This window comes from Agelaius tricolor, unplaced genomic scaffold (genome assembly GCF_023055355.1).
Source record: "Agelaius tricolor isolate 1412-34295 unplaced genomic scaffold, bAgeTri1.0.p SCAF_12, whole genome shotgun sequence".
NCBI classification, from domain to species: domain Eukaryota; kingdom Metazoa; phylum Chordata; class Aves; order Passeriformes; family Icteridae; genus Agelaius; species Agelaius tricolor.
Genome location: NW_027269272.1, coordinates 11,912,855 through 11,938,341, shown reverse-complemented (window position 1 = coordinate 11,938,341; position 25,487 = coordinate 11,912,855). Strand labels below are relative to the sequence as shown.

The 25,487-nt window shown below is 36.4% G+C and overlaps 1 protein-coding gene across 2 annotated transcripts in view; it reads left to right on the top strand.

Moving 5' to 3' along the window:
* The window catches only part of ATR (ATR serine/threonine kinase), a 39,418-nt gene extending 14,078 nt beyond the window's left edge, over nt 1–25,340 (top strand). The window contains exons 19-47 of one of the 2 annotated variants that reach the window (XM_071437633.1): nt 163–306; nt 1,162–1,255; nt 1,975–2,100; nt 3,539–3,745; nt 3,952–4,065; nt 4,986–5,101; nt 5,976–6,096; nt 7,431–7,568; nt 8,591–8,798; nt 9,265–9,443; nt 10,290–10,454; nt 10,799–10,890; nt 11,467–11,558; nt 11,940–12,117; nt 13,303–13,479; nt 13,865–14,024; nt 14,554–14,733; nt 16,034–16,176; nt 16,573–16,670; nt 17,772–18,001; nt 18,715–18,849; nt 19,464–19,664; nt 19,981–20,124; nt 20,785–20,935; nt 21,613–21,769; nt 21,894–22,047; nt 22,958–23,109; nt 23,356–23,461; nt 24,769–25,340. In XM_071437633.1, coding sequence (XP_071293734.1) covers nt 163–306; nt 1,162–1,255; nt 1,975–2,100; nt 3,539–3,745; nt 3,952–4,065; nt 4,986–5,101; nt 5,976–6,096; nt 7,431–7,568; nt 8,591–8,798; nt 9,265–9,443; nt 10,290–10,454; nt 10,799–10,890; nt 11,467–11,558; nt 11,940–12,117; nt 13,303–13,479; nt 13,865–14,024; nt 14,554–14,733; nt 16,034–16,176; nt 16,573–16,670; nt 17,772–18,001; nt 18,715–18,849; nt 19,464–19,664; nt 19,981–20,124; nt 20,785–20,935; nt 21,613–21,769; nt 21,894–22,047; nt 22,958–23,109; nt 23,356–23,461; nt 24,769–24,942 — 4,336 coding nt within the window. In that variant the 3' untranslated portion in view covers nt 24,943–25,340. Of the gene's footprint in view, nt 1–162; nt 307–1,161; nt 1,256–1,974; nt 2,101–3,538; nt 3,746–3,951; nt 4,066–4,985; nt 5,102–5,975; nt 6,097–7,430; nt 7,569–8,590; nt 8,799–9,264; nt 9,444–10,289; nt 10,455–10,798; nt 10,891–11,466; nt 11,559–11,939; nt 12,118–13,302; nt 13,480–13,864; nt 14,025–14,553; nt 14,734–16,033; nt 16,177–16,572; nt 16,671–17,768; nt 18,002–18,714; nt 18,850–19,463; nt 19,665–19,980; nt 20,125–20,784; nt 20,936–21,612; nt 21,770–21,893; nt 22,048–22,957; nt 23,110–23,355; nt 23,462–24,768 lie in introns of both variants that reach the window. The other variant, XM_071437632.1, reaches the window with a different exon arrangement.
* The last annotated feature ends 147 nt before the right edge of the window (nt 25,341–25,487 follow it).

The window sequence follows — 25,487 nt, the reverse complement described above, 5'->3', positions numbered from 1 at the left end:
CCCTGCTATTTCTGTCCTTTGATGCACTGTGTTGTTTTGTTCTGGACAGGAATCTAAACCACAGTGCTGAAATAGCTTAAAGTGCTTCTCATGACTCACCTGAAATGTTTCCTGCAGTGAAGAATCATCAATTATGTTGTTTTGTTGCCTTTTCTTGTTTAGAGCCTGGGATTGCTTTGTTCGAAGTCTGGACCATTCCTACCTTGGCTCCTTGCTCAGCCAGGTGATAGTAGTGCTATTGCCCCTCATACATATCCAGCCCAAGGAAACCACAGCAATATTCCACTTCCTCATAGTGGAGAACAGGTACTGCACAAGATATTTTCAGTTATATGGTTTAAATCCTGCAACAGGAATGGGGATAACCCTGAATTCAAGTCATCCAGCACTGAGACGAGAAAACTTGTTTTTCTGCTAAATAGTTGTTGTTCTATAAAATTGCCCCTTCTCTAAATTGTGTTGAGGGTCTTGAAATGTAACAAGTTTCATCTGAAAAGGGGTTTTTATATTGTCCCTATAAATATATATGATGCTGTGGCCAAGTCACAACCCATTCAGACACTGAACCCTGCCAGGCTTTCTTCAGTGTGTTTATTGTGCTGATATGGAAAATTACTTCCCTCTACAGAATAATGATGGTTGCTAACAATATGCTCTAAGCTAAAGAGAAGTGTAGAGAGTTGGAAATGGGGAGGAAATGAGTTCTTTGTTTTTGTTTTCTTCAATAATTAGAGGTATAATTATGAAGTGCACAGATTATTATGTTGAGTAAGGTTTCATACATTCCATTCAAATGGTCACACCAACTGAAAATAAAATCAAAGTTTAATACATAATACATTAATTGTCATGACTTAGCCTTTTTGAAAATAAGGTTGAGTCATAATTCTTTTTCATCTTACATTTTGTAGCATAAAAGGGTTTTTTTAGGAATGTTGCTACTTAATACCTTGATTACTTTTGATGGATTTTCATTTTTCTTGCATTGTATCATACCAACAGTTTTCACAATAAAAGGTGGTAATAGGAATAATAAGGCCCTTGTAAAAGGCCAGAGTAGCAATATTGAAAGAGATTTCTTCATTGCTTTATTTGGATGGGTTTTTTTGGATTCAACTAATGTTTGCTGTATTCTTTGCAATATTTTTTGCTAACTATTAGGGATGCAGTACGAGACTTTCTACATGAAATATATTTTCTACCTGACCTTCCTGAACTAAAAGAAGTTCAGGTTGTCCTTCAGGAATACAGAAAGGTACAGCTTCTTTTATCCATTTGCTTGGCTTTACTGCATAAAATGAATTCATGACAACTGAGGAAAACATGTAAAGTGCATTGTTAAGTGGAAATATATTTATCTGCCTGTGATACACAAAATTGGTTTTATGTCTCACAGGCATAGTTTGAAGAATGTTCTGATTCTGGTTTAGGAATGAAATGTTCAACATTCCTGTTTCTGTAGTGTCTCCTGAACCCTGACTTTTCTTCTCTTTTGTGACAGATTTTAGCATGAGAAGTCAACAGTTTTAGCTATGGCCATATTGTCTTTACAGGGAGCAAAGTTTGTCTCTTCTTAGGAGTACTCTATGGTCCATTGCATTTGCTTGTCCTCAGAATTACTAGGTAATAGATGGGAAGTAGCAATTATTTTGTGGGAGTGATGCAACAAAAGTAGAAATTAATTCCATTTTAGACAGACTTTAAGCAAAGCATTTTCTTCTGATTTTATAATTTTTATTTACACCATCATTCTATTTACCCAAAAGTAAAATATAGCACCTTTTTGAGTAAAACATTTTTAAAAATAGGCGAGAAGACAATGGTATATAGATACAGGTGAGAATGTAAGCAAAAAGGCAGTTGTTTCCATGTATTCTTGCTTGTGTTCTTTGAGATGCTGTTCAGCCATATTCCTGTTATACTTTCAGTCATATTCCTGTTATACTGAACTTGAACTTCTTATGTCCTGCTCAGGAATCCTCCAAAAGCACAGACTTGCAGACAGCCCTGCAGCTGTCTATGAGAGCTATTCAGCACGAGAACGTGGATGTTCGGATTCATGCACTTACCAGCCTGAAAGAAACATTGTATAGAAACCAGGTATAGAAAACCTCCTTCAGTAGAACTAAAAATAAACCACATTAGCATCTGGACCAAAAGTCTAAAGCTCCTTGTTGTTACAGGGTGTGCACTTGTACTGGGTTATTCTCCTCAGTTCATTTAGCTGTTTCTACATATAATGGGGAAAATGGATTCTTTTTCATGACACCTCCGTGTAGGTGGATTTTCAAATCCTTCAAATCTGTGATGCTGATTTAGCAAGGCTAGTGTACATTTTTTTTTTTAACTCTGAGGAAAGATGTATCTAAGAAGTCCATTTCAGCAATTGATGATGTGGGCTTATTGTCTGTTTAGGGCATGTATGACTTTTGCATCAGGAACCTTGTACATAAAAGCAAGCGTGTGTGTGTGTAATATATGAAAGAATTAAGATTTACTTGGACCACCTTAGACCTTCTTTTCTTTTCTCTTCATTTTTTGTCTTCCACCTTCAACATTTTGAATCCATTGATCATATTCAAAAGCATTTTATAGCCATGGACAAGCTGAAGACATTGCTTTACAGTTCTGTGAGGTTATTAGCCCAAAGGATGTATGTGACCCATAAGAAAAAGTAATAAATCTGTACCCTTAGTAGTTATAAGATTGTGGGATGCTCTTTAGCCAGAAATTTTAAAAAAAGTCCAGCTAAAAGAACAAACAATCATTGTGTGTACTCCTGGCCAACCAGTAATTCTTGCAGCTCAGGTCAGCAAAATCCTGCTGTGTCTTGCTGAGTTAGAGGTCTAGCAAAATAATTGAGGCAAATCAAACTTAATTAGTTCCACAGCTTATGAAACTATTTGCTCTGTTATGTTGGCTCTGGTTTCAGTTTTCATTAAGCATAACAATGACAAACATCTTGATTTTTTTCTGTATTTGGACTAAATGTGAAACTCAGGAATAAAAGCTGGGCCAAAGCAAAAAAAGAAAGGAGACCCAATTAAAATGATGGACATTGATCAAAGGACTTGAAACCCTGGGCTTTGTAGGACTTGAGAGTGATGAAATGTTCAAGAAATGGCAAATAATAAGAATAGAAATGGCAGGAAACCCAGAAGGTTTCACAACAATTCCATGAGGGAAATTGGGAGGAAGTATTGGAACACATGAGAAGAGGGATAAGTAAGTGAAAAATATAGATAATGTAGAAAAGAAAAAACGGTACTTGATAAGACAAATTTAAAAAATGAAGTTAGTGGAGAGGTGCATGATAATGAAATACAATATTTGCCATGACAGCATTAACTGAGGCCCAATCCCTCACATGTTTGTTTAGTCCTTCCTAGGGTGAGAAGCAGATTAGTGCACTTGGACTGCAGTTACAACCTGAACTCATGGCTAAACGAAATCAGAAGTGAGTTACAGGTTGAAGATTTCCGAGATTATTTACAAATATGGTTGTAGAATGACTCATCTTTATTTTTCATCTTCCCAGGAAAAGCTGATCAAGTATGTCACAGACAGTGAAACCGTGGAGCCAGTCATCTCCCAGCTGGTGACAGTGCTTCTCATCGGCTGCCAGGATGCAAATTCCCAGGCACGACTGCTCTGTGGGGAATGTCTGGGTGAACTGGGAGCCATAGATCCTGGCAGGCTTGACTTTTCAACAAGTGAAACTCAAGGAAAACACTTCACTTTTGTGGTAAGAAGCATTGCAGAAGGGTTTTGTTTGGCATTAGGGGTCTTAAAAAAGTCCTTAGGAGGAGGGAACCTCTTATCTCTAGACCCTTTGAAAATCTGGACTTGCTGTCACACCTAAAACAGTTTAGAGTTATGCTTCCAAGTGGTTATTTACAGATACAGCTATTACTCTGTTTTAGTAAAACTGGCATTCTCTTTGTCATTAAGGCTGGAGTGGAAGATCCAAATTTTGCCTATGGATTGTTAATGGAACTGACCAGAGCTTTCCTTGCTTATGCTGACAATGTTCGTGCTCAGGATTCTGCAGCATATGCAATTCAGGTAAGATCTCTGGTTAGATCCTACTTTTATTTCACAGGTTATGTTCTGTAACATTGAACTTAGAACTATGCAATACAATTTTTCTTTTTTAAGTATTTGAAACTTCATCCTGTAACAGGTTCAAATTAGAAAGTACACTTAGTATTCTGGGTCATTCTCAAATAAGATCTATCTGTTTGCTTTTGTGTCACAATATTTTAGGAGACATCTGATGTTTTAGAGGTGCATACACAGGGATTAAGGAGTAATCCTGAGAGTGGCTTAGAATTAGTTCAGGTTGCACAGGCAGAAATGAAAAGCAGTATTCCTAAGATGGTTTCTGCTTACACTTTTAAGAAGCAAGTGAAAGGGAGCCTCCCCTTATTTTTAGGCTTTGGTCTTTTGTGCTGGTTTTATTTAGTGGATGGAGGTTTTTGCTTTTTTGTTCTTGCTTTTTTTGATGTTTAATATCTTTGTGAAAACTTCAAGATAGTTCTTCAGTCCAGGAGAAAATAGGTGGCCCTATGTAGTCAGCAGGATAAGAATTTTATTAGCACATGCACAAGATTGTGCACTTCCTGCACAAGGAGGAATCAGACAAAATTCTAGTCCTGGTTTATTGGCAGATGTGAAGAATACAAGTTAATGTGGTCCAAACACCAGCTGGAGAATCTAAGGAATCCGTAGCTGAAATCAAAACTTGCCTAGTAACAGAGGATTAACAGTGTTGGATAACAGTTTTGCAGTTATGATTTCTCAATTAAGCATTCCATAACTTCTCTCTCATTACTTAGCATCGACTCATTCAGGTTGGAAACATCATAACGTATACACAGGGTTTTGGTCATATACATGGGGTTTTACTCATATGCACAGGGCTTTGTACTGTGGTCATGAAAATCCTCAGTGCTAACTTGGTGATGCAAACCATCCCTTTTCAGGAGTTACTGTCCATCTATGACTGTAGAGAGACAAACACTGACTGCCCTGGCTCCAGGCTTTGGAGGAGGTTTCCTGAGCATGTGCAGGAGATCTTGGAACCTCACTTAAACACAAGGTATATGACAGTTTAAGGAATAGCATTTCATAACACATCTGTTGGGTTTTTTCTCTGGGCTAGTATATGGTTTTGTGACTCTCACTCTTCTGGGAAGAGTGATATGTATAAACACAAAATTGAAATAAGGTCTTTCTACTAAAAGGTGAATTATTACTTACTTGAATGTAATTCTCTCTAAATCAAACAAGCAAAACTTGGAGCTCATTCTTTGCCCATGGTTGCCTGTTTGTCCTTAGAGCATTGACTTGTATGATGTTTTGAAGCTTTTGTTTTTCTTTCCCCTCTACTCAAATCTACTAGCATCCTATTAGTCCTGCCTTCTACAGAAGTAGGAGGAGCTCACTGAGTTTTAATTGGACTTTTTCTTCACATTCATTTTGTTGAAGTAATGATAAAAATAAACTTCAAATTATGTTCCTGTCTTAACTAGAAATAATCAATGTTTCCCTTCTATTTCTTCATGAAGACAGTCATGCTTACCTGTGATAAGCTTTACCTTTTTAGAAAACAGACTTTTTGGCCTTTCTCAGCTTTCATGTATGCTCTTGGCTTTTCCTGTCAAGAACATTGTACTCAGATATTTATCCAACTTCATTTCTTAAAACTGATTATGGATAGCACTTTAAAATATACTTGCAAACAACCTATCAAGGTATGAGAATTTTTATTTCATATTTAATTTTAAGGAGCTCTAGAATAAAAGATGTTGACTACTGAAAGTGGGGGTTTTAATTCTACCTTTAAAGATTCAGAAGACAGGAATTCATATTCATATTGCTCCAGTGAGGGAATTTCATAACTAACAATGTACTGTTGTTTACTGTATTACATGAAAAGTTAGTTTTATTAAATGGTTATTTCAAAATTACAGGTACAAGAGTTATCAGAAGGCTGTAAACTGGTCTAAGGTGAAGAAGCCAATTTACTTAAGCAAATTAGGTGATAATTTTGCAGAATGGTCAGCAACTTGGGCAGGTTATCTTATAACAAAGGTAAGAAAATAAATCTTTCTGTAAGGCTCTTTGCAAGACAGTTCTTGAACCTCATTTCAGTTTCTGCAGTTCAGGGATGGATGGGAGAATATGGGTGCTGGCTGCAGGCCTCTTACAGGACTTTGCTGCTTCTACAGCAGGGTACTGCACTCCCCCTTCCCCAGCACTGCTTCCTGCCAAGGCTTCACAGGTGGTGTCAAAGCTAAAAATCAAGGAAACTTGTCTTTGTCCAGACACTCTTGTGAAACTGAGGGCACTGACAAATGCTTGTGAAAAGTGTCTGAAATGCTTCTGGATTTACCTTCTCAGTTTTGGAAAGATTTCCCTGTAGCTCCACAGTCTTAGCACATAAAAAGTACTTGTAGCTTCTTTTTCTTTTCCCTTTCCAATATCTAAGTGACCCACTGAAAATGTCACTTCCAAATCAGCCACTGTAAGAAGTCAATTGAATTACAATAGCTCAGTAACTGCACTGTCCTCTTTCAGACAGAGTAGAATTGAATGTTTTCATAATATCCTACTTTCTGCAGGCTTTTAAGGGCAGAAGAGAGGCTGAGTGTAGTGGCAGACTCCCAGCCTCAAGGTTGTTTCTACAGCCAGTGCAAGTTCACAGTGGTGTAAAACACATGGCATGCTGGGCAGGCCTAGGAAGTGCTGAGGGAAGAGGGTCAGATTTACACCTATGAATATTACCCTGAAATGTGCTTTAGCTCATGTTGAGTGGGTGTGTATCCAGTAAATAGGGGGAATCCGTGGGTAAGGCCCGCCAGGATTGCCAATACTGCTCCTGTAGACAGCACGTCTAGTCACTAGTCCTAAATACATTCATGCTCTTAACCCTCTCCACTCCCATCCTATTCCCCCTTCTATCCAATAATCTCAAAAATACCCCCAGCACAATCAGAAACACAGTCAAAACTTCCTTTCTAATCAGCCTAATCCCAGCAACAATTTACATCTATTCCGGAGCAGAAAGCCTCACCTCCCTCTGGGAATGAGAATTCATCATAACCTTCAAAATCCCTACCAGCCTAAAAATAGACTCCTATTCTCTCACTTTCTTCCCCATTGCACTGTTGGTATCATAAGTAGAAATGTAAGCAGTGCTTACCTGTCTTTGTGCTGGCAGCAGTTGCTACATGTAATAGTAGCTACCATCTATTGGTATTTCTATTGCAGATTTAAGTCTGATGAACCTTCTGTAGAGGACAGGTATCTTAAAATTAGTTGATGGACTAGAATTTGTGTTCATCAACAAAAGGAAATCTATTGATTGTTCATGTATTTGCACTTCTGTAATGATGCTTCTCCTGGAAGTAATGCTTTTTTCATAGGTGCGACATGATCTTGCCAGAAAAGTCTTTGATTGCTGCAGTATTATGATGAAAAATGACTATAAAGTGACAATTTATCTGCTTCCACACATCCTTGTCTATGTTTTGTTGGGATGCAGTCAAGAGGATCAACAAGAGGTGAGATGTGTAAGATGGTAGTATTTTTCACAGAAATGGTCAGCAGCTGTTCTTCATGAGAGCTGCTCAGCTCTGTAGGCCTACATGAATAAATTGTTCAGGTGTTAAACTCCTTTTTGTGTATTAATAATAGAAATAATAATGTAAATGTTCTGACAGGGTTTTAAATATACTCATACAAGTTTGTGTTGGAACTGCTTTTCTGCAGATTTCCATCAGCTGGGCCTAGGATGAGATATGTGGTAATCATGAGTGCAGTAACATCAACAGCTGGAGTGGTACAAAGAGGAAGTGTGCAACACAAACAGCCAGTAAATGGAACTTGTATAATTCCAATAATTCACACTCATAATTTTTTCCTCTCCTTTGGATACAGTTATAGTTTCAGTGGATAAACTATTCAGCTGCCAGATTCATGGGGAGCAGGATTCATAGATGTGTTGCAGCAAAGCAGGGGTGGGGGAGAAGTCATCCTGCTTTCCTTCAATTTGCTTGAGCTGTCAGTGAATGTGCCCAAGTGCTGCCATTTTTACTGGGAGCAGCACCTGTATGTACAGGGAGATGCAAGTTTGCAAGGAATCTTTGTAAGCATGTCCTGGGTGAAACAAAGGAATTAGAAGATAGTGAAAAGTCTAATTTACATTCCATTAATTTGAAATTTCACAGCTAAAATATTTGTGTTTAAATATTGTGGGTGTGTAGAGGCGTGTGATGATTTTTCCTCTGTGAGCATCTGTTATTTATGTTAACTCATGTTTTATGGACTAAAACAAACAGAAACAGATATTTTGTCAGGGCATTTATTTAAACAGAAGCAAAAAAGTAGATCTGTAATCTTGTAACCAGTAGATAATTTTATTCTTACCAAATCTTGAAGTATTATATTTATAGAAGAGATGCAATAGCATTTGTTGCATCTTGAAACCTCAAGGTTTTCTCCCTGTATGGAATCCCTTGCCAACAGCTTCTGCTTGGTTTGCCAAGTCTTTGCCATTTCACTGGTGTCTTTCACCTGTGTGTAGGTCTACATGGAGATCATGGCTGTTCTGACACACGATGACCAGTCCAGCAGGAGGCTGGAGGACAGCGCATCTGACCTGAGCCAGCTGAGCACACAGACAGTGTTCTCCATGCTGGATCATCTCACCCAGTGGGCCAGACATAAGTTTCAAACACTCATTGCTGAGAAAAATGCTGGCAAGTCTAGCAAAGACAGAAGTGATCTAAAAAGTGAGAGATGCTTATTTCATTTTAAATGGCATTACCATTATTCAAAGAAGTATTTTATTTATGTTTGCAGCTTCACATTGTGACCATTTATTTATAAATGCTGTATTAATACAATATGTAATCTCTTTTATGATTTCTTAATGTTATATTGTGATTTCCACCCCTTCTACCCCAAATGGATTGTTCTGAATGACTGTTGCAAGAAATACAGATTTAAAATTTGAACAATGAAATGTTAATTTTTTGTTAGTTTTGTAAGCATTCTGTTTAACTTAAAAGAATATTATATTATGTATATAATATTATATATATAGTATTCTGTGCTGTCTTGCAAGATGTAGAAAGTTCACCAGAATTGTTTTAAATGAATTATTGTTGACAGAAGAGAAAACCATGTTCTGTAATTAGTACAGTTATCTCACTAAATTGTTATTGACAAACTTTGTAATACTTATTTTTCCAACAGCATCAAGTGAGGACTATGGAGAATATCAAAATGTGACACGTTTTCTAGACCTCATTCCCCAGGACACACTGGCTGTAGCCTCCTTTCGTTCCAAGGCTTACACCAGGGCTGTGATGCACTTTGAATCATTTATAACAGAAAAGAAACAAAATATTCAGGAACATCTTGGATTTCTTCAGGTTCTGAAGTTCTTTTTGGTTTACGTTTTTTATTTTAAGATGAAAATGTGTATGATAAATAAAGGTTGGGTAAATTCTTCTTTGTGATGGGAAAAAGAAAAGAGTTATTTGAGCACTTGTTAAATACAAGTGTTTCGTCATCTGTGTTTCAGCAATATTTAGTAAGTTCTCTTGCTTGGCATGCTTCTTAAATGAAAAGGAATGAATAGCTTTCTATTGTATAATAAAAGATTGTAAATTCCTGAAAATAATTAAATGTGGGTTTGTTGATAGGATAACATTTATTGCTTTGAAGTTGGCTCTGTGCCTTTTGCCAGAAAATACAGCTAACTATAATAACAAAAAATAGCACCAAGTACATTGGAAGAAATTCCAGGTGGCTTATTCTAAAGTAGAAAAAGAGCCAATGCTAAAGGTATTGCAAATTATAGAAATTATTTTTAAGAAGTATTTTAACCCGTGGGATGATCCTGTTTGTGGTTCCCTATGGTTTATATTTGTCAGTGACAAATATAACTTAGTGTGCTGCTTTTTCACCAAAAGTAATCATCTTTATGCTGTCATGTAATAATAGGATATTTATTTTACTCTTTATACAGATGGTTTCAGGTAAGTTCATGTGGTAGTCTATCAATAGCATGAGATTATAAATATTACTGTATACTAAGAAATAGGGCTCAACTTTGGAAGGAGCCTGGCAAAACTGACATCTTCAATAAAAAATTATTGCCAATGAGTCCTACAGAGCAGTCTGTGCTCCATGTTTAAGAAGTTCTGTGATTCTGCAGGTTATCTGTGAAATACCTTAGTGTTTTTGATGGCCACATCCAATTCTGTTTCATACAGAAATTGTACGCTGCCATGCACGAGCCAGATGGAGTGGCTGGGGTGAGCGCCATTCGGAAGGCAGAGCCATCTCTCAAAGAACAAATCCTTGAGCATGAAAGTATTGGCTTGTTAAGAGATGCAACAGCCTGCTATGATAGGGCTATCCAACTGGAACCTGATCAGGTACCTTATTTTTCGTTTGTAATAAATATAATTATTATTTTTAATCTTACTAGCTCACAGATGACTAAGGCAAAAAAACTTCTTCAGAATATTTAAGTGAAATAGGAATCTAAGTGTTTACTGTTGCTAAATAACTATTGCTGTTGGAAGTGGCTTATGAACTGAAACAAATCTCTTACTGGATTTTTTGAATGTTCATTTATCTTATGGTGCAATTAGTTATGCCTTTTCATATTCTAAAAAGCACCCAAATGAGCATATTTCTTCCTTCAGATTGCCATGAGTTTAATTAATGTGTATGTAGGGTTTTCATTTGTTGTTTTGGTTTTTTTTCCTCTTTCTAGATCATTCACTATCATGGTGCAGTGAAGTCCATGTTAGGCCTTGGTCAGTTATCTGCTGTAATAACTCAGGTCAATGGAGTGCTTGCAAATAGGTACTGTAAGCATCTAATACACAGTTCATTTGAATAATATGAAGCTCTGGTATAAATCTCTGCCTCAGTAGCCATTTCTGCTCATTATCAAATATTTGAGGCTTATTAAACATAATTGAATTAGCAGTGTGAAGCTAGAAAACTTGGAGTGCTTTATCTATAAATTATTTATTTCAGGAAGTCCAGAAATGTTCACAGTTCTTGCCTGTACTGTGAGCAGTGTTGGTATGTGCTTTCATTTCTTAGATAGGATTTTTGCATTGTTTCCCACGTCACTGATTCCATTGGTGTTCTGTAGTCTAATAGGCAGACAGATTAAAAGCTGGTAGTTTTTGATGTACCACAGAAGTTAAATACACTCTTTGGAGGTTGTATTTGTGGGATCATGTTGTACAGATCTTATTTGTTATCAGTGCATGTCCTTTGGTTTTACTGCCTTTCTTTAGAAGCAAGCTTATCTTGCCTCTTTTCAAGTCAGAGAAGTTTTATGTAAAGAACACTTGCTAATGTAATGTAGGATTAACATACTGAGAGGAGACAGCACAAAATTGTATTGCCTTTGTTTTCTTTTAATAGGTCTGAATGGATATCTGAGTTGAACACTTACAGAGTGGAAGCAGCCTGGAAACTATCACAGTGGGATTTACTGGAAAATTATTTGGCTTCAGGTAAGTTATCATTACATAAAAGTACTAATACTTAATTGCATTTCTGAACAATTATATGTTTTAGTTTAATCATCTTGAATCAAGGGGCAGCTGTTTCAATTTGGTTTGGATTTCACTGGTAGGAAGGTTGGTTCTGACTGTGTTCTGGATTTCGTAACTGAATTTGATTGTAACCTGTGTAGTTTTTGAGCAGAAGTTTTGAATGTGTAAATCTTTTGAGTCTGTCTGTCTGGGTGGATTTTGGAGTTGAATTATACAGTGTAAATAACATGCAATTACTTAGTTCTGAGAAAAAGTTTTTTTTCAGTAGCATGTTAAGACAAATTAGCATGTTCAGGTTAAGCTGCCTAAAGAAGCAGAGTCTTCTTTTTCTCCCCAAAGATGTGAAGTCCACCACTTGGAGTGTCAGACTGGGACATTTGTTATTATCAGCCAAGAAGAAAAATGAAGCAGCTTTTTACGAGACGCTCAAGGTTGTTCGAGCAGAGCAGATTGTGCCCCTCTCAGCAGCAAGCTTTGAAAGAGGGTCCTATCAGCGAGGATATGAACACATTATCAGGTTTCTCATTTTCATGGTACTATTTTTAAATTCACAAACCATGTAATCAAGTATGCAGCAGCAAGAATTTTGCATTTCTGCAGTAAATGGTACATTTTTTGTCACCTTTTTTTTATATTCAACCAACTGAAAACCTTTGATTAATTAGAATTTATATTTATCCTCCATGGAAAACATTCCCAATAAAACTATGTGGTATGGTCTTTCCAAATCAGCTAGCAAGCAAATGTAAACATCAAGTAATAAAAACCAGCAATTTAATTCCATGCTTGGAGTAGTACAAATAGGCCAGTAACTCCATTAACTTAAGAGCATTGCTTTTGATCTGTATGGAGGCTGAAAAGCACTCTCTTTTATCAAGAAAGAGCAGTAGGAATCATACCCCATCCCTTTTCTTTATTATTAAACTTTTAATTTGGCTGCAGTAGACTAAAAAGTGAGTAGCCTTTTTGAATAAAAAGACTCAATACTTCCTCTGCACTGTAAATGCATCCTTATGGCAAGATACTGGCTGAAGCCCGTTGAAGTGCATGTTTTAGTTACTTCTTAATTCTATTTGCTGTTGGTAATTTCTGCAGTGTTGTTTGGGAAATGAAGTTTGGGGATTGAGAAAGAAGTGTTTCAAAGTAGTTTCCTTTAGCCACTGATCCAGGCTACTTGGGAGCCTTTCAAGGATTACTTTTTCCCTGTCAGATGTACCCACTACATTTGTGGCCGCTTCTCTCTGCCAGTGAGAACTGTGGCATTTACAACCACTCAGCTTTCCATCTTTACAGGGACAGATATCCACAGTAATGGTATTTTTAAATAAATGGAATAACTTCACTTTAAGTAAAAGTATATTGCTTTTAAAATGGGATTTGTTGGAAATGTCAGATTTTCTGAAGCATTGTTGCTGAAAGTAATAGATAGAAATATTCTTTCTAAAGATTGACTTCCCTTCTGGGTGATCTACATTGTCTCTCTGTTCAGCAGCTTGACAAAGGAATATTGAGGAAAAAACTAATCAATTTATAAATCCTGGATTTTGTGTGCTTGCTTTTGCTACATTTTTGTACTGGATGACGTTGTTTACAGGGCCAAATTTTAGAAAGAAAATTGCAAAAACTCTGTAAGATTTGCATGTATCTCAAACAGCAAGCAATCAGTTCTCACCAATTTCTTGCCTTTATTTTGCTAACACAGGTTGCATATGCTGTGTGAGTTGGAACACAGCATTGGGCCCATGTTTCAGCAAGCAGATGGTGACCACAGTAGAGATTCCCTGAACTGGTGTGCTCGGATCGAAATGACCCAAAACTCCTACAGAGCAAAAGAACCCATTTTAGCACTGAGAAGGGCTTTGCTTAGTCTCAGCAAAAGGTGAGGACATGACTATTTCTTGTCTGTGTTGTATTCTCAGTGACACTGTGGGTTTCCATATATATTTTAGAAGAGAGAAGATAAAACTCTGGGAATTTGTTCTAAACAAAAGCAGTCCTCCAATATTATGTACTTTCAAAATAAGGAGGAGAAGCAGTGTCTAAAGGAAAGAGAAGCAAGAAACAGGGAGAAAGTGTACTTATTTCTAGTCCTAAATGGAAAAAAGGGTGAAACAAATGTATTAAAATAGTTTTAAATTATCATTATGTAGTATATAACTTCTTGAGAAGTTCAACTTGTGTTTCAACACGTTGATTTTTACTTCAGATTTTAAAGTAGCATTCAAAATAGAAATGTTTTATTTTTTGCAAAAATGTCCCTGCAGCCAGGATTACAGTGAGCTTGTTGGACAGTGTTGGCTCCAGAGTGCCAGAGTTGCAAGGAAAGCTGGGCATCACCAGACTGCCTATAATGCTCTGCTCAATGCTGGGGAATCAACACTCTCAGAACTTTATGTAGAAAGAGCAAAGTGGCTCTGGTCCAAGGTAAGGAAAATAAAAATGGAATTTAGTTTTCTACATGCAAGAAAATAAAATTTTTAATTTTCTTCAAGAAAAAAAGGCACACAATCAGCATGTGTAAAACAAGATATGTCAGCTGGGACTATCAGCACATTGCAGCTGATCCTCCAGGTGCTGGTCAGCCCTGTTCTGTATCCATTGACCTTCCTGGCACCCTGGTATAAAACTGGTGGATTACCTGTCTCTGCCAATGCAGCCCAGGCAAATTGACATTATTTTAATAGTAGACCTCTTCTTAATTTGTTTCTTTTTAACTAATAGCAGTAGGCAGCAAATATGAGAGAAATTGCTGTGGTACACCTAAAGGCACAACAATGCTGAGATAACAAGGAAATACAAGAAGCATTTGAAGTTAGTAATATTCAGTTACCACAGCCAGAATGGCCTAGAACACATCTGGGAACATAACTTTGCCTTAATAACAACTCTAAGAGGGAAGTTTTGCATCTCTCTTATTTAAAGGATATAAAATGTTTTCTGTTTTTTCCCTTAGGGTGAAGTTCATGAAGCACTAATTGTTCTCCAGAAGGGAGTTGAGTTATGCTTCCCTGAAAATAAAGCACCCTGCAGTAGCAAAAATCAGCTCATCCATGGTCGGGCAATGCTGCTGGTGGGCAGATTTATGGAAGAAACTGCTAACTTTGAAAGCAATGCAGTCATGAAAAAGTATAAGGTAATTTGGAATACTACTGTTAACAAGGCTGGAGCTCTGAATAATTATGTATTCCTTAAGTAAGCTGTTGTTCTGCTCCTCATAGTGTCTCCCAAGTATAACATAAATGGGATTAAACAGTGCATCCATGGTAGGAGGGAAGCAGTTCTTCTTGTAAAGATTTACCTGTCTTAACCAAGTTTAATGTAACACATCAGTACAGGAGAGACCACAGTTCATATTATTCTTTTTAAATAGACAAGTTACAGAAGTATGGCTTTTTTCTCATGCTTGCACAGATTAGAATTCCTCACTAAAATGGACTACTCCAAATACTCAGAGTTGACTTGGTGATCCATTGCACTACTCTTCAGTGTTATTTCTCTCTCTGGTAGTGACTTGTAAGTGTGATGTAAATGTGCTTCCAGTCCCTGAAGAACTAGGAAAAGGGACAACTGGTATGATCTTCTTAAACAAGGCAGCACTGCATGCTTCATCTTGTGATGCCTGTGGAACACTTTTTGGCATTGGTTAATGTTGCCTTCTAAAATAGTAGGAGATGCAGATGTTTATGCTTCCTTAAAAGCAGCATGTCTCCTGTCCAAGTTCTGGCATTTGATACTGCTAATATTTACTGTCTTACTAGATAACATACTTCTGCAAAAGTCATTTGGAGAAAAATGTAAATGTATCAAATCAAATGAAGGTTGAAATAATATAAACAAATGAAATTTCAGTGGATTCCATGAAAACACTACCACTCAGTACTCTCTGCTAAGTATTGGCACAGAAAAGAAGCCAGTATTATTAGATAAGGAATGTCCCTCTCACCAATTATTTCTTTTCTAATACATGTCACACAATTTTTTGTTTTTCTTTCAAACATGATGATTTAGAAGGAAAAGAGAAATGTGAAAAATATGGAATCATAGATTCATTAAGGTCAGGAAGATGACAGAGTCCAACTGTTAACATGATACTGTTTCACTTTTCAGAAAGGTCTGAGAAACCCAGTACTGAGTTCTTAGGATCAGGAACCTGATTTTAAAGAAAGTATGATCTTCCCTAGTTCAGGATTCCCTTATCTTGAATTGTGTCTCCAAAACCAAAATGTATTTTGAAAATGGGTTTCTGGTTTGTAGAGGCAATTATCTTGAGGCAAAATTAGCATTTTTGGAGTTACAGGGTTAACAATAACTATTTTGCACATACTCTGCACAACATAACTAATACAAGATTGTTTCTTGAAAAGATTTATTTCTATTTATTATTTTGAAGTTAGCATCCTCTCAGAACTAATTGTCTCATTTTGATGTTGCAGGATGTTACAGTTTTCTTACCAGAATGGGAAGATGGACATTTTTATCTTGCAAAATACTATGATAAATTAATGCCGATGGTAACTGACAACAAGATGGAAAAACAAGGAGATCTGATTAGATACATAGTTCATCACTTTGGGAGGTTAGAGGGGAACTTTGCTTACTTTCTGTAAAAGGATGACAATTATCCTGGGGAAAAAAACATTTCTGTAGGAATAGATTGTCTTTCACCAATTCAGACTGACTCCAATTTTTCTGCACTCTTATAAAAAAAAGTACTACATGCTTCCTTTTTGTTTTCATACCTAATTAATTTTACTTCTGACTAACCAATTGTGTCTTTTGTCAGACAGTTAATTATTTAATCTGTGGCTTTGAGTAATAAACACAAACCCTTTGTATATTTTTTTGGTTGTTGCAGATGCATTAAAATGCTGACATAAATTTCTAAAGTTAGAATGGAATATTAAACAAATGAGAATGTAAAATTTGTATTACTTCTAATATATAATTCTTTGATTTAAACATTTAATCACAGGTCTCTACAGTATGGAAACCAATTCATTTATCAGTCAATGCCAAGAATGCTGTCTTTATGGCTGGACTTTGGAGCAAAAGCATATGAATGTGATAAAGGTAGAACATTTTTTCCCAGTACATAGTTCCCATGTCATTCTTTTGAATAGATGATTTAAAGAACAGTGAAGTATACTTACAATTCTTCATTTATATTTATTGCCTGAGGTTATATGGAAACAAGAAAGTACTACTATTCTTGTAAAATACAGGATGTTAATATGCAGGAGAATATTAATTATTTTAATTAAATCTTCCAGAATTTTTTCAAGTATGTAGTGAGACAACATTGTTCCTTGGGTAACTGAAGGCATTAGATACAGGGAAAATCCTTGCATGTCCCTGGTCACCACTTTTAGGGTGCCTCAGGAGTGGTTAGTAACAGTTTTGTATGTACTTGCTACAGTAAAGTGTTAGGCCTTGGGGTTTTTTTTTTTTTTTAATTTGTTTTGGTTCCAGTCTTTGAAGAAATTTTACTGAAATTTTCCACCTCATTTTACTGAAACAAAAGGGGAAAAATCTTTTAGGCAGCATCATGAAGGCATGAGAAACTAACACCACAGATGCACTTTGGGTGGGAGATTCTGGTACAAATGAAAATTGCAAATACTGCTTGCAGGTGTGGAGTGAAGCAGACAGTTGTGCTCCTTGATCTCGTCCTCATTCTACACACTTAGGTCAACTGTTGGCTGCAGGCACATCAGATCCTGCACTCTGAGGTGCTGGTGGGAAACTCAAGCTGGGTCCTCAGGGACAGGGGTGGAGATAGGAGCAGATGTGCTGATTTCATCCCATGGAAAGACTTTCTTCATTTCCTGTCAACTAAAGAACATTGGAATCCTTTTCTCAGGCAAATACATGGAGTGGTTTTTAGCCTGTTCTATGCCACTGTATCATTTTACAGAAGTCATTTTAGGAGTGTAAGGAGACTTAATTTCCTGGTATTCTGCTTAGTTAAATAACGTATGTATTCAGTCCTGTATGCTGAGTTAAAAAGAATTTTACGGGTGGAGCTTTTTAGTTGCCTTCAATTTTTAGTTGCCTTCAATTTTTTTTGGCTTATGAAATTGCCAACAAAATATTATTCTATAGCCTTGATTTAAATGACTTTGCATTTCCAGTGGGGAAAACCAGGAATATGGTCTTTTCATTTTTCAGCAGGTCGTTCAGAACGTGTTCAAATGAAAAATGATCTGGCTAAAATAAACAAGGTGATTACAGAGCACACAAATCACCTGGCACCTTACCAGTTCCTGACAGCCTTTTCTCAGCTCATCTCCCGAATCTGCCATTCTCACGATGAAGTCTTTGCAGTTCTGATGGTGATTGTTGCTAAGGTGTTTTTAGCCTATCCACAGCAAGCAATGTGGATGATGACTGCTGTGTCCAAGGTACCTTGATATGTATAGCTACACCTTTATTGAGCTTACAAAACTGTTTTTCTCAGAAATGTAAATATAACCCATTTCACTCTAAGCTGATAAGAAGGATTTGAGAGGCTCATTTGTTGTGATACAGTGTTGTAGAAGAGGATATCAGTGCCATCACTGCAAATTATTTTATTGCAGTCTTAATTCAGATATTACAGTTTAAATGTTCCAAATTGGAATGCTAATATGCATCCAAACTTCTTGTATGGTGTATTAGGAAAGGAAATTTGAATAACAAATAGCTGATGAATTGTGTAGTTATGGGCAACAGATTTTGTTGCATTTACAAATTGTGTTATAATACTTTCAGTCCTATAATCAAAGAATCAACTTAGTAGATAGCTGTACAAGTAATTACTTAGCAGTAAGGTCGTTCCAAAGCAGACTGGGAAGTGGGCTGCATGCTGTTTCTTGAGGATGGTGAAATAACCTTCAGCATACACTGACATATTCTTGAATATTGGCCTTTATGTTGGGGGACTCCCAAGAATGGTTTCAGAAGTAACCCCTACACACACAACAGTACCACTTCAGCTTTTCAGTTGAAACTTTTCAATTTCAATCAATCCTTTTCCAGACATTAAATACAATAAGCAATAAGGAAAGAATATTAATTACTGGGGGGATTCTTCAACTCTTTGTTTAATAAATTTTAACTTTCCTTTTTTTTTCAGTCCTCTTACCCTATGCGAGTCAATAGATGTAAGGAAATTCTAAACAGAGCTATTCACATGAAGGAATCTTTAGCAAAATTTGTTGGAGATGCCACACGCCTTACGGACAAGCTGCTGGAACTCTGCAACAAACCGGTACCGACAGAAATAAACAAATGAGTGCATGTTGGAGGATTAGTCAAGAATGTCATGCAAAAGCTGCTTCTGATTGCTTTCATTAGCCAATTCATAATAATATCATAATTTATTACATGAATAATAATAGACCAATTATAATCATTAATTCATAATGTTTAGCAGAAAACGCACAAAATTGTAAAACATTTAAAATAGCTCTAAATTGAGTACACTATAAAATCTTTCAGTACATAATGGCTTGTTTAACAGTGCATGGACTTCACATTGTTTTGTACTTTCACATATCATTCATGCCCATTAATTTCCAGAGTTTTACTTTAAAAATAGGGTGGTTGTACTTTTATGAACAAATCAACTTGATAATAAAGGTAGAACTAAATGAATTCTTTCATTATTCTGTATTGATATTCAAAGTGAAAAATAAGTCTGTCATATCAGCCAGATATATTTACTTCTTGATTATTTAATTTGAAATGTAGCTTGCTGTTCTTATTACAATCAGCATTTATTAATCTAGTCCATTTATTAGTTAATATGAAAGGGCAGTATTATTTTAAGTGTTTGTTAACTTTAAAGGTTATTTCTAACTTTGGTCATCTTTTTTTTCCAAGGTTGATGGAAACAACTCAACATTAAGCATGAGTATTCATTTCAAAACACTGAAAAGATTAGTAGAAGAGCACACCTTCAGTGAAATTCTCATTCCCTTACAATCTGTAATGATACCAACTCTTCCCTCCATTCCTGGTACCCATGCCAACCATGACCCTTTCCCTGGCTGCTGGGCCTACATTGCAGGCTTTGATGATGCGGTAAGGCTCTACTTGTCACCTGCTTTTTCACTTCATGTTCAGCAAACATAGCTGCAAATACATCTCTGTTCTCTAGAAATGGGAGGAGGAAGCAGGAAATTCCATAATTACTTCTGTGGAAGGTGAGTGGTTTCTGTCACAGCAGCCTGAGGGGAGGTGTGGCCCCTTGGCATCAGATAAAGATTTGGTCTGAGGTTCATGTGCTGCAGCACCCTGGAAGTGCTAACACAGTTGGTTGCAGTGGTTTATTACAATTACACACTTTATTTTGGATAATCTGATACAGATGTTACTAAAGAAGTTGATTTTTCTTTAGGTGGAAATTCTTGCCTCACTTCAAAAGCCAAAAAAGATCACCTTGAAAGGTTCAGATGGGAAATCTTACATTATGATGTGCAAGCCAAAAGATGATCTGAGAAAAGACTGTCGGCTCATGGAGTTCAACTCCCTTATTAATAAGGTTTGATGAATGAGACAATCAGGTGCATTACTGACCAGAACAGAACACTGAGCTAATAAAAAATCCAATTTAGCTTTAGCAAACAACAGTAGCAATTGATACTGTATGACTTCTAACAGGCTTGTGAAAACAATAACAAATTACAATATACAGGACAGGTTATTTACAATAAATAAGTATCTGCAGACTTTCTGCTGTCAAGCTTAATATTTCTTATTTAGTAATTTCTAATATATTTTATAAAACACAGGTAAATTAATTTTTTCATACTGAAGTGTTGCCATACCTCTTATTTTAGTTCTGTTTTGCTTTTCAGCAATATTCTTAAGGTTAAGGTACCATGTCTTCTGTGAGGTTAAAGCAAATGACAGCATCTCTGAAACACTAAAAGATTTATTTCAAATATTGCTTTTAAGGGATTTAAGCCATGTACAGGTTAAACAATTTGACTATTTTATTGAAAAATCCTCTTTTTTAAATTTACTTTGGCAAACAGATGCACATTTTGCTTTCATTTGACCTACTGCAGATTGTGAAGCTTAGATTTGTAAATTCTAGATTGTGTGATTAGAAAGTAGTTATAGATAGAATGTAAATGCTATAGATCCATTTTGATCCTATCTGTGTTGAGTGTTAATCTCATTTTCCTTTTGTGAATAGTGCTTAAGAAAAGATGCAGAGTCCCGTAGGCGAGAGCTCCACATCCGCACCTACGCAGTGATTCCATTAAATGATGAATGTGGCATAATTGAGTGGGTGAATAACACTTCTGGTCTAAGAAATATCCTGATAAAACTTTATAAGGAAAAAGGTAAAGAAATACATTAGAATATAGTAAAAGTTTTTAGATATTTTTAATGGGCTTGTATCTTTTTAAGGAAATGAAGCAAATTGCAGGAGTCAGGCTAAATTCTAGGAAGAGGTAGTCACATGTATTTTTATCTATCAGCAATGTATTATTATTCATATGTGTGGTAGACTTTTGCTCTTAAATGGAAGGGAGTTGGAGCTTGGAATGAACAAGTTCCTTACAAGTACTGATACCACAGGCATCTTGATACTTTCCTACATACAGTGATGTAAATTGTTTCAGCAGCATGGGGATGTGCAGCACTGAATAATAAAAAATACTGTGAATTTTTTCTCTAGATTTGATTTGCTATTTTTCATTTTTGTTACATTTATGTGAGATAATTAAGATAATATACAATTGAATCAAGGTTAGGAATACAGCAGCTTTACAGAGAAAATATCAGATTTCTTTTGAATTTCTTGTTAACAAAGCAGCTTTCTGATCAGTGCAATAGAAGTTTGAGGAAAAACTTCCTGTACCCCACAACCAACATGGTTTATAGATTATTTTTCATTTGATCATTTATTTCAACTTTATGGAGACATTTATTTTCTTTAAATTACCATACTGTAATAGTACATGTAAGGTTTTGTATTTGGGGATTTCTTCTCCCTAACTGAGGAAGTCTGTTGCAGGTATCTATATGACTGGGAAAGAACTGCGGCAGCACATGCTTCCAAAGTCAGCACCTTTGGCTGAAAAGCTGAAAATGTTCAAAGAGGTCCTTCTGCCTCGTCACCCTCCTCTCTTTCATGAATGGTTTCTTAGAACATTTCCTGACCCTACTTCATGGTGAGTGACTGGGCTGGGTGAGCTCAGGAACATTTAGTTTGTGTATTTCCCTAGGAGTTAATGGCAGTGCAGGATGAGGCCAGCAGAGGTGAGCAGTGCCTCAGAGCTGCTGCTGTGTCTCCAGGTACAACAGCAGGTCAGCCTACTGCCGCTCCGTTGCCGTCATGTCCATGGTGGGCTACATCCTGGGGCTGGGCGACCGTCACGGCGAGAACATCTTGTTTGACTCCTTCACTGGGGAGTGTGTGCACGTGGATTTCAACTGCCTTTTCAATAAGGTGAGAAATGCCACTTGCTCAATGTGCTCTGGATATTATATGCATGTTAAGTTATAAATTTCTGCTGTCTCGAGGTTTTTTCCAAGTTTTTACTTTAACATATCTATTGTGTTCTTTGTCTCACTTTGTCTTGTATTTATATCCCAAAAAAGCCTGGGATATGTAAAGAGGCTGTGATAGTTCTGTGTGCTGCATTCAATGAAAACCACCTTTTTAATTTAGCCAGTATCCCATGACCTGAGTGGATACACTGGAACAGCCCAAATTTTAGACTGTTCATATTTTGTGACTCTCCTCTCTCCACTGTCACCCTCCAAACAAAACTGTAATTGCTACATTCAGAATTCTGCTGCTGTGGAGAATTTCTTGTTCTCTCTCACACAAATTCAGCACAAAAATTCCAACAGTTCTGTAAAATAAACAGCAGAAATTGTGGCCAGATTGGGATTTGGAGATTTGAAAGATGTTTTTGGGGTGGGACATAAGGCTTTTTTAATTCTGATACGTGAGGTAGAAATATTGTTAGATTATTTCTTCTGGTTTCTTTTTAGTAAGTCTAAATTGTCCTATATAACAATTTTTTAAAATGTTTTTAAGCTAACTTGCATACTGTAAAAGAAAAGTTAGCATTTTGCAATGAGACTACAGAGCATAAATATATATTTAAGAACAAAATTTTCAACCTTATATTAGTGTGTTCAAACAGGGAAAAAGAGGTTATTTGGACAAAAGAGGTTATCTTTTACTCATTGTAATTTCCCCTTATCTGAGTAGGACTCTGAGCTGAGCAAACATCTCTTGCCAGCTCAGGAGCTGCCACTGACAAAGATGGAGGAAAAAACCTAAAGCCAGTGCAAATGTTACTCTTTAATAATGCTTAAAACACATCCCTTTTTTTCTCAATGTAAAGGGAGAAACTTTTGAAGTTCCAGAAATCGTTCCTTTCCGCCTCACGCACAACATGGTTAACGGCATGGGCCCCATGGGAACCGAGGGTCTCTTCCGAAGGGCCTGTGAAGTCACCCTGAGGCTGATGCGAGACCAGAGGGAGCCTCTGATGAGGTATGGCCACTGCTTTTGTGTAAACTCCTCAAAGCTGTCTGTAGTCTAAGGGTGTGCAACTGGGGATGTGCCAGTTCAAGCATGTGCCTGTCCTGCATGTGCCTGTCACTCTCACCATGGCATGCAGCTAAATATAAAGCAGTAGAAATATCCAGCGCTAACTACAGGCTCCTGATAGTGTTTGTGTTTTGAAAATTAAATGTATTTTATGTATCATATCCTTTTCTAATATTTTTTTTAATTTAGTGTCTTAAAGACTTTTCTCCATGATCCTCTTGTGGAATGGAGTAAGCCTGTTAAAGGGAATACAAAGGCCCAGGTGAATGAAACTGGAGAAGTTGTCAATGAAAAGGTGAGTTTAAAACAAACACAACCTCAAGTATTCAAATGTCAAATGTCTATTATTATTATGAATTACATATTTCCTAATTGAAACTTCTTTTTTTTTTTTCTTCCATTTAAAAATTTCTTTGGTTGTTCTTTATTATCTCTCTGTTCATAATTTTTATCTATAAACGGATTCTTTTAAACTGATAAAAAATGCAATTTATCTACTAAAGAACTAAACAAAAAAGACTCTAATTCTCTTGTTGGTGTTAGTAAATCAAGGACAATATCAGCAGAAGCAATGGATCTTGTTGCATCTCCTCACTTGCAGAGTCCTCCAGATTTACAGTGATGGTAATATCTGGAGTCCTTTCCATGTGTATTTTTATGCTTTTCCTGAGTGGATGTTTATTATTGAATAAATATGTGCCTTGGTACATATAAATAATTATGTGATGAAAATTAGGATTTCTTACTGTTCCTTTATTAGCTGCTGCTGAAGACTGTGTTATTCATCCAAAGTATAGCTTAATTTTTATTATCTTCCCTCTGTGCAAAATTTCTGATTTGTCCCTTTCTCTTTTTTTTAAGGACTGTTTAATGAAAATAAATGTGTAATAGCAGACAATACTTAGGGAACACTGACAAACACAACAGCTAAGATAAGGAAAAAGTGCATCACTGAAACTGTATGACAACAAAAAACTTACATGGTCTATTTCAGCACAGAAAATCTCCTGGTCTTCAAACAGTTACTTACCAGGCCGTGTCTGCATTCTTTTACAAGAATTTTCTTTTACAAGACCACCCACATAATTGTATATATTAACTGCTTTTTCTGGAGGAGTGCCAATGTTATGCTTGAGCTTTAAAAGAAAATGTGTGAGTGGAATTGGTATGAACTAGCAACTCCAGTGGGCCTTGGAACAGCTCATTTTGAGATGCTCAAATTTTGACCTAAATTTTCCAGACTTAAATTTTATCCAGCATTCCAGGAACAAGGCTAATAAAATGTTGCATCTATTTGAAATTAATTATATGCAATAAAGCTTTCTAACAATTCCCAAATATATTTATATAGCTCTTTCAGTCTCCTTTGGTAACTTTAAACTGTAAAAATGTAAGGCAAAAGTTATAGCTTGACCAATAATATATCCATTCTAGAGAACTGTTCTTAAAAGTGAGTAACCTTTGTTTTCAACGTAGCTGGTATAAGCATCTGGATTTTGTATTAAATTATAATATGACTTTAAACACATCCTCAGAAATACTGGTTTTATTTTGAGAAGTGGAAGTTCATGAATAGTACCAATTTTTTTTTCTTCCTTCCAGGCCAAAACCCATGTCCTTGATATAGAGCAACGGCTGCAAGGTGTCATTAAGACTAGAAACAGAATCAAAGGATTACCTTTATCTATTGAAGGGCATGTTCACTACCTCATTCAAGAAGCAAGTGATGACAACCTGCTCTGCCAGATGTACATGGGCTGGGCTCCATATATGTGATATTTGTTCCCTTTGGAATCGTACCACCCACAAGTGCTGTACCTATAATATTGTTGGGAAGGAATCAATCAGTGGTACCTCGTTACTTCTGTTGATTTTTGGCTGCAAGCAGAAGAACAGGTTCATGGTCTTCCAAATTCTGTGTAAAATGTACAGTGCCCTTGCAAGGATGCTATGAATGCAGATGTGTAAGGTGCTAGGACTTACCTTTTGTACAAACATAGAAGGCAGTACATAAGAACTGCTTAAAAATTAGACTATGCAAGGCTCTGCAAGTCTCTGACTATATGAAAGATTTTCATGATGTTGACAAATGCACTATAAAGTACTGTATATTTTGTTAACATGTTTCTCATTTGGATTAGATTAGAAAATAAAACAATGAAGTTTAATACCGATAGGATGTAAAGTTGTTATTTCAACTTTTGTACACATATGCAGAAGGGATATCTAAAAATTATTAGTATTTCTTTCCAGCAGTAGACTTTTCTTCAACTTTCTTCCATGTTGCCTGGTTATCTCTAGGAAAGCTTTTGGGATCTTAA